Raw genomic sequence first — 15,525 nt, forward strand, 5'->3', positions numbered from 1 at the left:
CATTTAGTAACTGGATAGAGCAATAAACTGTAACCCATACTTATGGAAAAACAATTACTGATTAATTTGGGCTACTTAATTACTTAACTTAATTTAATGGCTTCACTTAAACTTAATTAATTAGTATTTGTAGAATATCACCTCCTTTTGATCTTGTTGTTGTCCTGTATGGTTTCATGAATTGTTGTTATAGTTTTTCTGTATATATTGACCTCATAATTCTTGTATTACTGCTTTAGATTGATAATGTTGTGCTTAGGGGTCTTTAGCAGTGGGAGGAAACTGGAGGACCCGGAGAAAACCCACGAGGTTTGACAAGCGACCCCACTCCTTGTCACTTACAACCGGGGAATCAAAACCCCGCCAGTTGACTCAATGACAGATCGTATGATACAGCTCCATCTAGCATATAGACCAGTGATATAACTGGTTGTGTGGAAGTAGTCGACAATATTTAAGTAAAAAATAAACAAAAAGTAAATTTGTTTGTAAAAGAATGGGCAATACACAAGAATTACCATTGATTAACGAGAAATATTTACAATAGCTTTCTCTAATCTTTATCACAATTTTATGAAATTTAATTTTGGTTTTGATGTGTTTGAAAATAATATCTAAATATAAAAACAGAAGGGTCACCAAGAAATGTTATACCCTGGTCCCCATCAATGTTCTACCCTGGTCCCCTTCAATGTTCTGCCCTGGTCCCCATCAATGTTCTACCCTCGTCCCCATCAATGTTCTACCCTCGTCCCCATCAATGTTCTGGCCTGGTCCCCATCAATGTTATGCCCTGGTCCCCATCAATGTTATGCCCTGGTCCCCATCAATGTTCTATCCTCTTTCCAATCAATGTTCTACCCTCGTCCCCATCAATGTTCTACCCTCGTCCCCATCAATGTTCTGCCTTCGTCCCCATCAATGTTAAATTTGTGTTTCTAATTTCGTATATTATGGATAATTTTGAGTTAGCGGTTTAGCTCGTTTAAATTTGGTCATCAGATGGAGACAAGTCAATACTTTATTTTAAACAAATTCAAAGAGTTTTCATTCCTTTAATCTTCTGAAATATCATTTCTTTGATGTTGTATCTTACTTCTCTTATTGTAATATATATTACTACTAGTAAGCCTTTCTCTTGTTGTAATATATATTACTACTAGTCAGCCTTTCTCTTATTGTAATAATATATTTACTAGTAGCCAGACATTCTCTTATTGTAATAATATATTTACTAGTGACATTCTCTTATTGTAATATATATTTACTAGTGACATTCTCTTATTGATATATATATTTACTAGTGGCCAGACTTTCTCTTGGTGTAATATATTTATCAGTAGAGGTTTCTCTTCAACTGGTAGTCAAATATGACACCAATATGTTATTGTATTTATATTCTGGTAGTCAAATATGACATCAATATGTTATTGTATTTATATTCTGGTAGTCAAATATGACATCAATATGTTATTGTATTTATATTCTGGTAGTCAAATATGACGTCAATATGTTATTGTATTTATATTCTGGTTGTTTATTCTACTTCCAGAAGACATTTCTTTTTATGGCAGGTTTAGTATTTATAATTAGTGAACATACCAATCAAAATTGTGTCATACAGAAAAATTCTCTAAATCTTTTGAAATTTTGGATCAACAGGACATTTCATTGGATATCTAACCCTAACCCTAACCCTAGGTTTTTCTACTTGCAATTGCTATCTGACCAATGTCCTTTAAACATCGATATTGTGTTAGTAATTATTGCAATCTTCTTTGAGTGGCATTTAGAAACCCTCAGTGAAACATCACTTTAATTAAAATAGTATGTTTCTATGTTAATTATAGTCATATTACTATTTAAACATTGATGTTGTGTTAATTGTTATGTTAATTATAATAATAATAATATTTAAACATTAATATTGTGTTAATTATAGTAATAGTAATATTTAAACATTGATATTGTGTTAATTATTGTATAATTGTTATTTCAATATTTAAAGGAATGGAATATTTCATCGAGATGTTAAACCAGAAAATATTTTAATTAAGGTAAGAAATTTTAGAATTAATTCTATGATACAGGTAACAGATACTCTGTAAACATTCATTTTAAGATTCTGAGGAAAAGAAAAAATAATTTTTAATTTTAAAATGTGACATCTTGGTAAACGTGAATATTGACTACGCCTTGTTTCTTCAATTGTTTTTAGGGGGTTGGATGGTCGAATGGTTAGCATGTGCGTGCTGTATCATAAGGCCTGTCATTGAGTCAACTGACGTGGTTTCCATTCCCCGGTTGCATGTGACTACTAGTAGGGTCGCATGTCCAACCTCGTGGGTTTTCTCTGAGTCCTCCAGTTTCCTCCCACTGCTAAAGACCCCTACGTGTAAGCGAATTGTTCCGAACTGATATCCGAAATTTCTGTTCATTTTAAAATGGTCGCCGAACCAGAATCACATGATTTCATGTCACTCGAAAATACAGAAAAACTGTTAAGTAAGATAAGATTAAGATTTCAGTGTTCCACTCTTCACTATTTGTAACATAATTACTTATGTAATTTTGAATTGAACCTAATTTTACTTGCGCAAAGCCTCGAATAGTGTATCAATTGTAGCCATGAATAGAAATTATCATGGCTACAAATATTGCTGCTAGTGCACTACTTTAGTTACACTTATAGTATTTACAAGCTGTAATTGCTTACAGATAATGTATATACCAGTGATGGGATTTCAAAATTTTTCTTGTCGGACATATTTTCCCAAAAATAAAGGGGCATCCCTGGTATTTACACCCATAGATGATATTATATATTTACAGGATGATTTGCTGAAACTTGCTGATTTTGGTAGTTGTAGAAGTGTTTACTCTAAACAACCATATACAGAATATATATCTACTAGATGGTAAGTAACATCAACACCAGGATCATATATATCTACTAGATGGTAAGTAACATCTATACCAGGATCATATATATTGACTAGATGGTAAGTAACATCTATACCAGGATCATATATATCGACTAGATGGTAACTAACATCAACACCAGGATCATATATATTGACTAGATGGTAAGTAATTTCAACACCAGGATCATATATATCTACTAGATGGTAAGTAACATCAACACCAGGATCATATAGGAGGATGAACTGCCTTGGTCTGTGACAGTCCACGTCACTCTTTTGTTTTAATGTGAACTACAAAGCATTATTGTTGGACACCATTTAGGCACCTGTGATCACGCCTATTAAATTTTTTTGTCTAGTTACACATTTTTATTAAAAGTTTTGAAATTTTAAACAAAAGTGGGTTTTTTTCACAGAACTCAGAGTGACTTTTAATTGATCAGACCTTGAAAAATTACAAATCTGCATCTTTATGGTATAACATTAAAGATACAGTATGGGAGATTAGATAACGAGCTGGCAGTTCTCACTATAATAGTTAAAAACTAGATAATGTAAAGGCAATTTGCTGAAATATTTATTCAAATTGATCCACTATGAACCGAGAACACTATAATGTATTCAAATTGATTATTTAACATATAATTAAAGATACATTATGGGAGATAAGATAAAGTGCTGGCAGTTCTCACTATAATAGTAAAAAAACTAGATAGTGTAAAGACAATTTTGCTGAAATTCTCAGTCAAATTGATCCATCATACCGTAAACCATAATTAAGCGATTAAAATTTCACCCTAGCCTCGATCATCATTACTAAAGTCTGTAAGGTAAAAACATAGTCTCGATCATCCATTTCATGATAAAATTATGAATGGAAATCGAGCAGTAAATGGGATCATAATCCAGTAAATATCGCATCGAGAGTTGATTATGGTCTGGATCAGTTAATTAATGTTTAATTAATAATTTATATAACATTTCAGGCAGATTTACCTCTTATATAATGTATGTTTAATTATATAATTACAGGTACCAGGTATTAATTATATATGATTTACAGGTGTTATATATAATTACAGGTATAGAGCACCAGGTATTAATTATAAATGATTACAGGTGTTATATATAATTACAGGTATAGAGCACCAGGTATTAATTATAAATGATTACAGGTGTAATATATAATTACAGGTATAGAGAACCAGGTATTAATTATAAATGATTACAGGTGTAATATATAATTACAGGTACAGAGCACCAGAATGTTTATTAACAGATGGGTTTTACACCTATAAAATGGACATGTGGAGTGTTGGATGTGTTTTCTTTGAAGTTCTTAGGTAAATTTATTAAAGAATACATGTGTTAGTTATATTGAGTAGCCTACATATTCCTTTTCAGCTGTGTTATTTTGTATTTACACGAAGGCCGGGTTTGTGTCAAGTTATGGAACATTAAAACATCAGAAACAGCTGATCAGTATGAAGTCACATGACGTTCACATGATCAGTTAAAATGGTGACACCCATTGTACTGAATGAATAATGTCTAAAAAGTAGCCACACTAACAGTTGCATGATACTTTATTCAACTGAGGAAAATATTTTCAGAGAGAGAGAGGAGGGAAGAAGAGAGGGGAGGGAGAGAGAGAGAGAGAGAGAGAGAGAGAGAGAGAGAGAGAGAGAGAGAGAGAGAGAGAGAGAGAGAGAGGGAGAGGAGGGAAGAAGAGAGGGGAAGAGAGGGGAGGAGAGGGAAGGGAGAGAGAGAGAGAGAGAGAGGGAGGGAAGAAGAGAGGGGAGGGAGAGAGAGAGAGAGAGAGAGAGAGAGAGAGAGAGAGAGAGAGGGAGAGGAGGGAAGAAGAGAGGGGAAGAGAGGGGAGGAGAGGGAAGGGAGAGAGAGGGAGAGGCGAGGGTGAGAGAGAGAGAGAGAGAGAGAGGGGGGAGAGTGCCAGAGGAGGGAGAGAGAGAGAGAGGGAGAGGAGGGAAGAAGAGAGGGGAGGAGTGAGAATGGATGGAGAGAGAGTGAGAGAGAGGGGGGGGGGAGAGTGCCAGGGGAGGGAGAGAGAGAGAGTGACAGGGGAGAGAGAAAGAGGGGAGGGAGAGAGGTTGAGAGGGGATGGAGAAAGAGGATAAAACCCACAATGATAGACAGAGAGAGTGAGGGGGAGGCAGGCAAGCAAGTGGGTAACACTACCCCTTGTTTATAATTTGATTTGACTTGCTGTTTGATTATTTTCAGTTTACATCCGTTATTTCCCGGTTCTAATGAAGTGGATCAGATAGCAAAAATACATGACATCATGGGAACACCAGATCCTTCTGTTCTTAAAAAATTACGGAGGTACGAAGTTTATATTTTGGGTTTAGATTTAACTCAATCATTGGGTAAGACTGCAACCGCCCCGGATAGCTTCAATTTCTTCTCTTCAGAAATTTTTTTAAAACAATAAATAATAAAACACCAAAGTCCTGTGTATAACACTAGCAGCACGTTAAAGATCCACTCCTAACATGTTAAAGATCCACTCTTGACATGTTAAAGATCCACAAACACGTGGAAATTGGAATAAGAGTAGTCTACACTGGAAGACAAAATTGGGGTTTAACGTCCACTCGACACAAACTAGATCATTTCGGGACTAACATATGGTTCAATTTTATTTGAATAATTTCGCATAGGGGTCTTTAGCATTGGGAGGAAATCAGAGGACCCAGAGAGAGAAAACCCACAAGGTTGGACATGTGACCTTACTCCTTGTAACATACAACCAGGGAATCGAAACCAAGCCAGTTTACTCAATGACAGACCTTACAATGCACACCCACTAACCATTCGGCCATCCAACCCCCACCCACATACTTAAGAGACTGCATATGAGCTTTGCCCATTTTCATTAGCCTAGTTGGTGCAAAAAATGTACGGGGTTGGTTGGCCGAATGGTTAGCACGTGTGCACTGTATCATACGGTCTGTCATTGAGTCAGCTGGTGGAGTTTCAATTCCCAGCTTGTACGTGACAAGGAGTAGGGTCGCCTGTTCAACCTCGTGGGTTTTCTCCGGATGCTCCGGTTTCCTCTCACTGCTAAAGACCCCTACGCACATGCGTAAACCATATGTTAGTCCCGAAATGACCTAGTTTGTGTCGAGTGGATGTTTAACCCCATTTCTCTCTCTTGCAAAAAATGTAGGACTTTAAACGTTATTTCTTTTCGTAAAAAATAAAACTGAAAAATATTTTTCTATAAATTACAATGTTTATAAAATATTACAATAATTATCAACCAATATTTATTTTAGATCTGGGGGTAGGATGGCAGAATGGTTAGTACGTGCGCGTTGTATCATAAGGCCTGTCATTGAGTCAACTGGCGTGGTTTTGAATCCCCGTTTGTACGTGTCCGACCTCGTCAGTTTTCTCCGGGTCCTCTGGTTATCATCTAACTGCTAATGTCCCCTATGCGCAAGCGAATTATTGAAATAAAATTAAACCATATGTTAGTCCCGAAATTACCTAGTTTGTGTCGAGTGGACGTTAAACCCCATTTCACTCTCTTTTTTATTTTAGATCTCGAGGTATGAATTTTAATTTTCCTCCGAAGAAAGGTAGTGGTATAGAAAGATTATTACCGCATGCTACGGAGGATTCTATAGCGTTAATATATTTAATGTGTACGTATGATCCGGATGATAGATTAACGGCCAGGCAAGCTCTTAAACACCCATATTTTAAAGAATTAAGGTAAGATTTTTATTAGATGTCTGATCAGATATTTTTAAATGTGTATTAGTTACAGCATACAAATTATTTTTGGACAATCAAAATTCTCCAGTTCCCCTGGGATATCTAAATTACAGCTGTATAATTCTCCAGTTCCCCTGTGACCTCTGACTTACAGCCGTATAATTCTCCAGTTCCCCTGTGATCTCTGACTTACAGTCCTATAATTCTCCAGTTCCCCTGTGATCTCTGACTTACAGCCCTATAATTCTCTGGTTCCCCTGTGATCTCTGACTTACAGTCCTATAATTCTCCAGTTCGCCTGGAATATCTGACTTACAGCCGTAAAATTCTCCAGTTCCCCTGTTGTGATCTCTGACTTACAGTCCTATAATTCTCCAGTTTCGCCTGGGATATCTGACTTACAGCCATAAAATTCTCCAGTTCCCCTGTGATCTCTGACTTACAGCTGTATAATTCTCCAGTTCCCCTGTGATTTCTAACTTACAACAGTATAACTCTCCTGTTCCCCTGTGATATCTGACTTACAGCCGTATAATTGAAACCCAACACGATCATGTACCACTTAAAATTTATATGTTCTGAAAACAAAACATATAGCTTTTAGTGTAGCCAGCCCAAAACTCTGGAACAAATTACTGTGAAATCTGAACGTCTCTCCTTCAATAGAACTTGTCTGTTTCAAAAAATATTCTGTAAATTTTTATTATGTTATCATTCATGTAAATTGGCTGACAAGTAAGTTCTCCAGTCGGTCAAGACTGGTCAGGATGAATGAAATGAGAACCCTGGACATTTCAACAGAATTATTTTATTTTGACAAGAAGACGAAAGATATATCAACATATAAGATGTACTCATATTCGAAAATTTGTTAAAAGATCAATCGGATTAAAATGCAGATCCTATTTCGTTTCTTTTTTTATAGTTCAAAATTTCGTTTTACTTGACTTTACTATACTAGGACCTAGAAGAGTTGCCGTTATATTACCGGCATTTTGGTTGAAGTGAAGGATTAGCCAATTAGTCTGTTATGGCGACTTCTTAGTCCGCCATGCACGAAACTGTGGGTAAACCACTAGAAACGTCAACGCTGATTGATTAATCAATAGGGTCAAAAGCCGCTCGTACAACCCCTGACATGACCTTCCAGTACAACTTGTCAGATCTTCATGTAGTGTAGGCCATCGAAAGTATAAAAAACGATATGAAATATAGATCTGTATTTTAATCAGATTGTAAAAAGATTCAATCATTTAGATTTTTTTAATGAATTTTTTTATATTTTAGAGATGCCGATAAGCGAGTTCACATGATGAAAGTTCGGCAACAGGAACAGGAAGAGAAAAAAAAATCTGAGCATGACAAAAATACAAATCCTGGAAACGAGGAAAGAATTCCTATAAAACAGGAGGAACGTGAGAGGCCCGATCCAGAACCACCGCAAAAAAACAAGATGACAGAAATCACCATGTATCCCAGCATACCCAAACCTCATTCACTTCCTCCACATAATTATATGTACAAAAAAAGGGTACGTAGACGAAAACGAATAGGTCGGACGATGTCTCCGTTAGACGAATCCGACACCCAATCAATCTGCCAATCAGATCGAAGTGTTCCTTATTGTAGTTTGCCAAAGATTAAATTAAAATTTAGCCCGTCTGAAACCGAGAGTACCACCTTAGATGGACTTCCAATTCTCGTTGCTTCTCCTGTATCGACCTCGGACGACGGGAACATTGATAGATATGTATCTAATGATGAAATTATTTTACCTGAGTTAGTGACATGTACTTTATCTGATAGCGAGGCCAAAGAACCGAAGAAAATTATGATAGATTCGTATGCATCTGATAGCGAGGCTACTTGTAAAAGTCGTAAAAAGGTATTATCACTTGTCGTGTGAAATAACGAAGCAACCTGAGTGAAATTATTTTAGCACTGAATTTTAATCCAATCCCAGTGACGTAGGTGACTGTCCAATTCTCATATTGACCCTCGTCTTCCAGTAAGAACAAGGGACTATTAAAATGGACGGGTTCGTCCGTCAGCCTGTCTGTTCAAATTTGGTTTAGATGTTCAAAAGGTGAATGTCTTGACTGAGTTTGATAATGAGCATTTCCTGCTTAGACTAAGCTTAGGTAATCAATTTGATTTGTAAATGATTTTCGGCAACAATAACATTGATTCCAATTGATTGAGATTCATGAAACTTTATGCATAATTTCAAAAGATCAATACATTGACTGAGTGTCATCTATTTTGGGGAGAATTGAGCAGGGATGGGAAGTATGGTAGACTCCAGGGTCCCTAAACAAGTTAATATACTCACGTAGTTTGAGGGCCCATTTTAATTTTGAATTGACATTGTTTATGATGAATTAGTAAGATTACCACACCTAAATTTATATATAAGCTAGACACATCAGGATATACTCTAGAAGGTACCATGACAATCAGTTTCTTTAAAAATATTATCATGGCCAGGGGGAGGAACCCACAGATCAACCCTAGAATGGTAGACCCTCACAGATTTTACATAATATCTAAATCCCTGACACCTCGATTTACGGTGAAATATGTAATTAATTTGAATATGTTTCACTTACCTTTGTTTACACCAATTGTTTGATGATACCTGCACATTTTGTATGATATTATTTCAACCACCTGTTTTATCACAATTATCATTTCTGTTTCTCCGACAATATCAAATTACTCACGGCTTAATTCACGCTAAGATTCTTCTCCAATTGCTTTTTTAATATTTTGCGCACTGTATCATACGATCTGTCATTGAGTCAACTGGCGTGGTTTCGAATCCCCGGTTGTACGTGACAATGAGTAGGGTCACCTGTCCAACCTCGTGGGTTTTCTCCGGGTCCTCCGGTTTCCTCCCACTGCTAAAGACCCCTACGCGCAAGCGAATTATTGAAATAAAATTGAACCATGTGTTAGTCCTGAAATGACCTAGTTTGTGTCGAGTGGACGTTAAACCCCATTTCTCTCTCTCCACACCCGAGTTGTATTTAATCTGATTAAAGATATTCAATTCATGATAACTCTGTAAATACTGAATGGAATATTGAGCCGTATTTGGACTGATCTTAAATTATACTATAGATTCCAGGGATTCAAAATGATGGTCATTGGCCTTTAACTATACAATAAAAATAACGTTTAATTGTTAGAAAGAAATGAATATTGGTACCCTCATACATGTTTTTTTTTACCTTTTTCATCAATTCATTTATTTTAATTTTGATTGTTTATTTTTATAGACGTCTTCTCAAATAGAACTCTGTTAATTTTTAATTAATTTTATGCATTTAATACTTAGCAAGTAATTTTAGAATGGGGAACGGGGGATGATGAATACTCAGGTAGTAATTTTAGAATGGGGACAGGGGGTGAAATGAAATGGGGTTTAACATCCTACTTTTATGTGGCAAGGGAAGGGAATTTGCCTGGACAGGAGCATTTCAACCCACTTTTCCTGAAATTCTGGGAGCCACGGAGATTCTCTGGGTAGGACGTTGGCTCACTAACCTGGAAGTCATGTGTTCGATTCCTGCGTTGGCTGAGAAATTTCATCTGGCGCCACAGTGGCTCAGTGGGTAGGACTTTGTCTCGCTAATCTGGAAGTTGAGTGTTCGAGAAAGATGAGCGGGATTTGCCGGAGTGGTTCCGCCATGTCAGTCATTTCGATGGGACGAAAAACCAAGGTCCGGTGTACACATTGACGTGCATGTACAAGATCCCTTGACAGTTGGAATTCGATATAAGAGCAGGCCGCTGTCTGGCAAAACTTCCTTCATAGCAAACTGTATGGCGTATGCCCTTCTTCATTAGCCCAGTCAGAGCAGTAGGATGTTAAACCCCATTTCATTTAATTTTTATTGTGGATAATTTCTATAATTGTTTTAACTTGTTTTTATTTCAGAGAAAGAATAAACGCTATCAATCAAGTCAACAATATTCAAATCATACAGGGTTATTTCCACGTGTCGAGATTCATCCCACTACATATCATACTGTTTACAACGGTTACCCTGGTAACAAATATAAATATAACGGAAATATAGGATCTACTTTATTACCGTCTGTAAATAACGGATATAAACCTCATAAGGTGGGTTCTAACTCTATTCTTACTGCTGAGTATAAAAACAAGGTGGGTTCGAACTCTATTCTTACTGCTGGGTATAAAAACAAGATGGGTTCTAACTCTATTATTACTGCTGAGTATAAAAACAAGGTGGGTTCGAACTCTATTCTTACTGCTGGGTATAAACACAAGGTGAGTTCGAACTCTATTCTTACTGCTGAGTATAAAAACAAAATGGGTTCTAACTCGGTCCTTACTGCTGAGTATAAAAACAAGTAGGGTTCTAACTCGGTCCTTACTGCTGGGTATAAAAACAAGGTGGGTTCTAACTCTACTCTTACTGCTGGGTATAAAAACTTCACACCAGCAGGACCATATTATCCACTGCTGACTTGGCTGAAGCCTAGGCGTCACACAAGGACTAGCTTGTCAATAAATGTCTCCTTAAAATACTACTCACTGTCATATATTATATTTTATTTATTTTACAGGCAGCTGGTAAACCGAATAAAGCAATGTATGGACAGTATACTTTACCGTCGTTAGATCCACGATTTTGAACACAGTTTTTATTTTATATACCACAGCAACTACACCATATACCTTGTTGACGGAAAACACTTAATCGTGGCAAATTTACAATCAGAGATGTGCATCCCTGCTTCTACACAGCAACTACACCATAATATCTTGTGGTCGGAAACACTAAAATAATCATGATTTTACAATTGGAGATGTGCATCTCTACTTCTACAGTTTGGATTCACCCACACTTTAATTAACATGTGTAAACTGTTAAAATATTAGCCCTGGAATGGCTAAATGAATATATATACAGGAGTTCCAGGTATTCCTGAAGTATCCTGGAACTGTGATATTGCTCAATGGAATATTGGATCTTCATTGTTTTGAATTTTTTAGATATATTTAGACGGTGGCAGCTGTATTTATATAGATCTATTTGTAGATATATTTAGACAGTGGCAGATGTATTTATATAGATTTATTCATACTATCAACAGTTAAATAAAATTGGGTTTAACATCCAGCTTTTCTGCCACGACGGGGCGAATGAATACGGTTTGACAACGTCCTACTTTTCTTCACCGACTGGGCTATTGAAGACTGGCTTACCAGACAATATAATATATAGAATTCTAAGAAGGGCAAGTCATGTTTCGATTGTTTAACTGGAGTAGGGTCGTCTGTCCAAATCCCATGGGTTTTCTCCGGGTCCTCCGGTTTCCTCCCACTGCTAAAGATCCCTACAACAAGCGAATTATTGAAATAAAATCGAACCATATGTTAGTCCTGAAATGACCTAGTTTGTGTCGAGTAGACATTAAACCCCATATTACTGTTTTTGTTAAGAGATTGGGTCTTGTTCATTAATTTCTTGCTAATTAATTTATTTTCGCTTGTTAATTTCTTGCTCTCCTTTGTTTCGTTATGTCCATTGTTGAATCTTTATTTTTCGAAAAGAATCCCATATTCTACAAATATGTGGCTGTTTAGATAAAGATTCAACTTAAATGGTAGCTGGAAATCTTGTCCAGTTCTTGTCTTTCTTTCATTCCTTCAATCGGTTTTAACAGTGTTTTATTTTCTTGAGAGATTTTACTGGAATTAAGCAATATTAGTCCTGTACCTTTCTACGGCTTTGTTCAAATTGATGTTACTAATAACTAATCTGATTAAAACACAGATCCCATTTGGTTTCGTTTTTATAGTTCAAAATTTCGTTTTACTTGTCTTTACTACACTAGGATCTGGAAGAGTTGTTATATTACCAGCGTTTTGGTTGAAATGAGGGATTAGCCAATGAAACGGTCTGTTATGGCGACTTCTTGGCTGGTTAAACCAGTAGAAACGTCAATGCTGATTGATTATTCAATGTATGACATCATAGGGTCAAAAGTGGCTCAAATGACCCCTGACACGACCTTCTAGTACAACTTGTCAGATCTTAATGTAGATGTCTATTTTAATCAGATGGATTTAAAACAATCCAAATACAACTTGATGCATTAATGTAACGTCTATATTCAAAAACATTTAAACTGGTTTCTGATTATAAACTATAGAAAAAGAGTGAATTACCAGACCCCATAGTATATTTTTTTTTTGGGGGGGGGGGACAATGGCTAAAATATATGACTTCAATGGTTGGTACACACCATAATATTAATTTGAAGAAAAAAGTGATTAAAAATTGACAAAAACAATGAAAGGCCGAATGCTTTGCACATGAGCGCTGTATCATAAGGTCTGTCATTGAGTCAACTGGCATGGTTTCGATTTCCCGGTTGTACATGGCAAGGAGTAGGGTTGCCTGTCCAACCTCGTGAGTTTTTTCCGGGTCTCTGGTTTCCTCTCACTGCTGAAGACCCCTACGCGTAAGCAATTTATTGAAATAAAATTGAACCATATGTTAGTCCCGAAAAGATGGACGTTAAACCCTCCTCTCTCTCTCTCTCTCTCTCTCTCTCTCTCTCTCTCTCAACATGTGGATCAGAGTCTTTAACTCATATCAGCTCTAGTAGTTTTATTGCCTCTTTATTAAGTGCTCAATGTTTATAAATACTATCAAGCTTTTTTCATTATATTGTGGGGTAAATGCAGCTTAAAGGACAAGTGCGTAATATATTGATACTGTGGGTTAAATGCAACTTAAAGGCCAAGAGCGAGATAAGATATTGATAATGTGTGAGGGTTAGCTACGTAGAAATATATAGGACCATCTCTTATCTCGAAACACGGAGGGTTGAGAGATGAGGTTTGTTATCTATACGAGGGTGTAAGCCAGATTGTTGTATGAATATATTACACAGTGTGTCAGTTGAGAACTTTTAAACAATTTAAAATATATAGGCCCTACTATCATGCACATGAATTTCTATGAAATCATCACGTGACTGTAATTCTGTATGAATAACGTGCGAATGACATGTTAACTGTGACATTATTTGAAATAATAGTACACCAACATCATAAGGCCCAATACTAGCATACAGGTGACCGGGTCTGAGACGATTCCTTTAATGCTTATTAGTAACCATTAAAATACTTAGTAACCATTGGTAACCATAGTGAACTGCCATTTTGAGAAATCTGGCTCCAAAAGGCATCAGTTAGATACCAATTGTTTATCATGTTACAATGTGTTATATATGTTATAATATTATAATCTATTTTCTCAATTTGTAAATAAATATAAATATTTTTATATTTATCAGAAGTTACATGAACATTGTGTACATATTGTATTATAACAAATGTAATTAGCAGATTTTATAATCAAGCTTCAGTAGACACACAACTCACAAGAAGTTTTGTGTTTTATGCGTATCGAGGCTTCTCACAGTTTGGCGCTAACTAGTGCTAATGGGAACAAACGTTGAAACCATGGGTTCCACATCGGCCGTATATGCCGGTCAGGACCTAGAGCTATGGAAAATGACCGTAACTAGAGCTGACTTGAAACCATGGTGATACCTTGAGCCTGACGATTATCAGAAAAGATCCAAACACTAAAGATTCTTTATTATATCTTCTGCTTGAAAACTCAATTGGTAAAATAAGTTTCAATGTCACTAAAAGATTTTTTTTTTTTTCTCTTTTTAATTCATGAAACTTTTCTATGATTTTGTAAATAAATCAGCCTTGTTTTTGATTATTTAAATGTTAATGTTATCATCAGCATTCCCGCTTCACTGTGATATGACCGAAAAATATATATTGTTATGTTTGGTTACTCAATCGGACCTATTTTATGGAGTCCGGTAATTTAGGTGTTTTTGGTCTAGATTAAAATTTGATCTGATTAAAACACAGATCCTATCTTAATTGTTTTGTTTTATATATTTGAAAATTTGGGGGGATTTTCCCTCCCTAGCTTTTAAAAAAACTGTGTTTTGTTTGATATGGGAGATTTAGCCAATGAAATGGTCTGTTTAGTTAAGCTTTACGTAAGAAGTGCTCGGAATTCTGGGAGACACCTAAATATTTTCCGGTTTAAATATTCCACTAAATTTAATATTTAAAGTTGACCTTAAAACTCACTGTCACAAACAGGGGGCTTATTCAAAGAAAACCTAAATTTTACGAAGGAAGCCTTTTCATTAGTGCTATCCAATGAACAATGAATAGGGTCCAAGATCTTTATCGAGTTAAGGCCACCATAAATGAATGAAATAAAATTTAAATCTGTATTTTAATCAGAATGAATTATGTGAAAGTGTCTCTTCTAGTTATTTTTAATAATTTGTTTTAAAATTGTAATTTTTTTGTTAGATGTATTATTTATAACCACCTTATAGATTTATTTATAAATTTCACGGAAGAAATATCATATAATATGTACATGTATGTATTATAAAATAATTCCTTAACTCAATTTTAAAATATTGTAGATATTGATGTTAAGAAAATAAAAAACAAGAAACAAAAGTTACAGGCTGTTTATTTTAGATCCAGGATTTTATCTTTGTGAGCATCAAGTGTGGCCGGAATCTCAGACTTCCTAAATATACAGAAGAATTAGTTACATAAGGGAACATTTACTTTTCAGACTGCCCCTAATACCATCTTCAAGAGAAAATGGAATGAAATAAAATGGGGTTTAACGTCCTATTGTTCTGCTCCGAACTGGGCTAATGAAGATGGGCATACGCCATGCGGGAAATTTTGCCCGGACAGCGGCACTACCGCCTACTCTTATATTGAATTCCAACTGTTAAGGAATCTTTT

The 15,525-nt window shown here is 35.8% G+C and overlaps 1 protein-coding gene across 1 annotated transcript in view; it reads left to right on the top strand.

Annotated features, from left to right (window-relative positions):
• LOC126822542 (MAPK/MAK/MRK overlapping kinase) overlaps nucleotides 1-15,218 on the top strand; it is a 40,945-nt gene extending 25,727 nt beyond the window's left edge. Inside the window, exons 6-13 of the mRNA XM_050551486.2 lie at nucleotides 2,009-2,057; nucleotides 2,833-2,918; nucleotides 4,175-4,267; nucleotides 5,166-5,267; nucleotides 6,492-6,665; nucleotides 7,956-8,199; nucleotides 10,612-10,800; nucleotides 11,268-15,218. Coding sequence (XP_050407443.1) covers nucleotides 2,009-2,057; nucleotides 2,833-2,918; nucleotides 4,175-4,267; nucleotides 5,166-5,267; nucleotides 6,492-6,665; nucleotides 7,956-8,199; nucleotides 10,612-10,800; nucleotides 11,268-11,336 — 1,006 coding nt within the window. The 3' untranslated portion in view covers nucleotides 11,337-15,218. The remainder of the gene's footprint in view (nucleotides 1-2,008; nucleotides 2,058-2,832; nucleotides 2,919-4,174; nucleotides 4,268-5,165; nucleotides 5,268-6,491; nucleotides 6,666-7,955; nucleotides 8,200-10,611; nucleotides 10,801-11,267) is intronic.
• The last annotated feature ends 307 nt before the right edge of the window (nucleotides 15,219-15,525 follow it).

This window comes from Patella vulgata, chromosome 5 (genome assembly GCF_932274485.2).
Source record: "Patella vulgata chromosome 5, xgPatVulg1.2, whole genome shotgun sequence".
Lineage (NCBI taxonomy): Eukaryota > Metazoa > Mollusca > Gastropoda > Patellidae > Patella > Patella vulgata.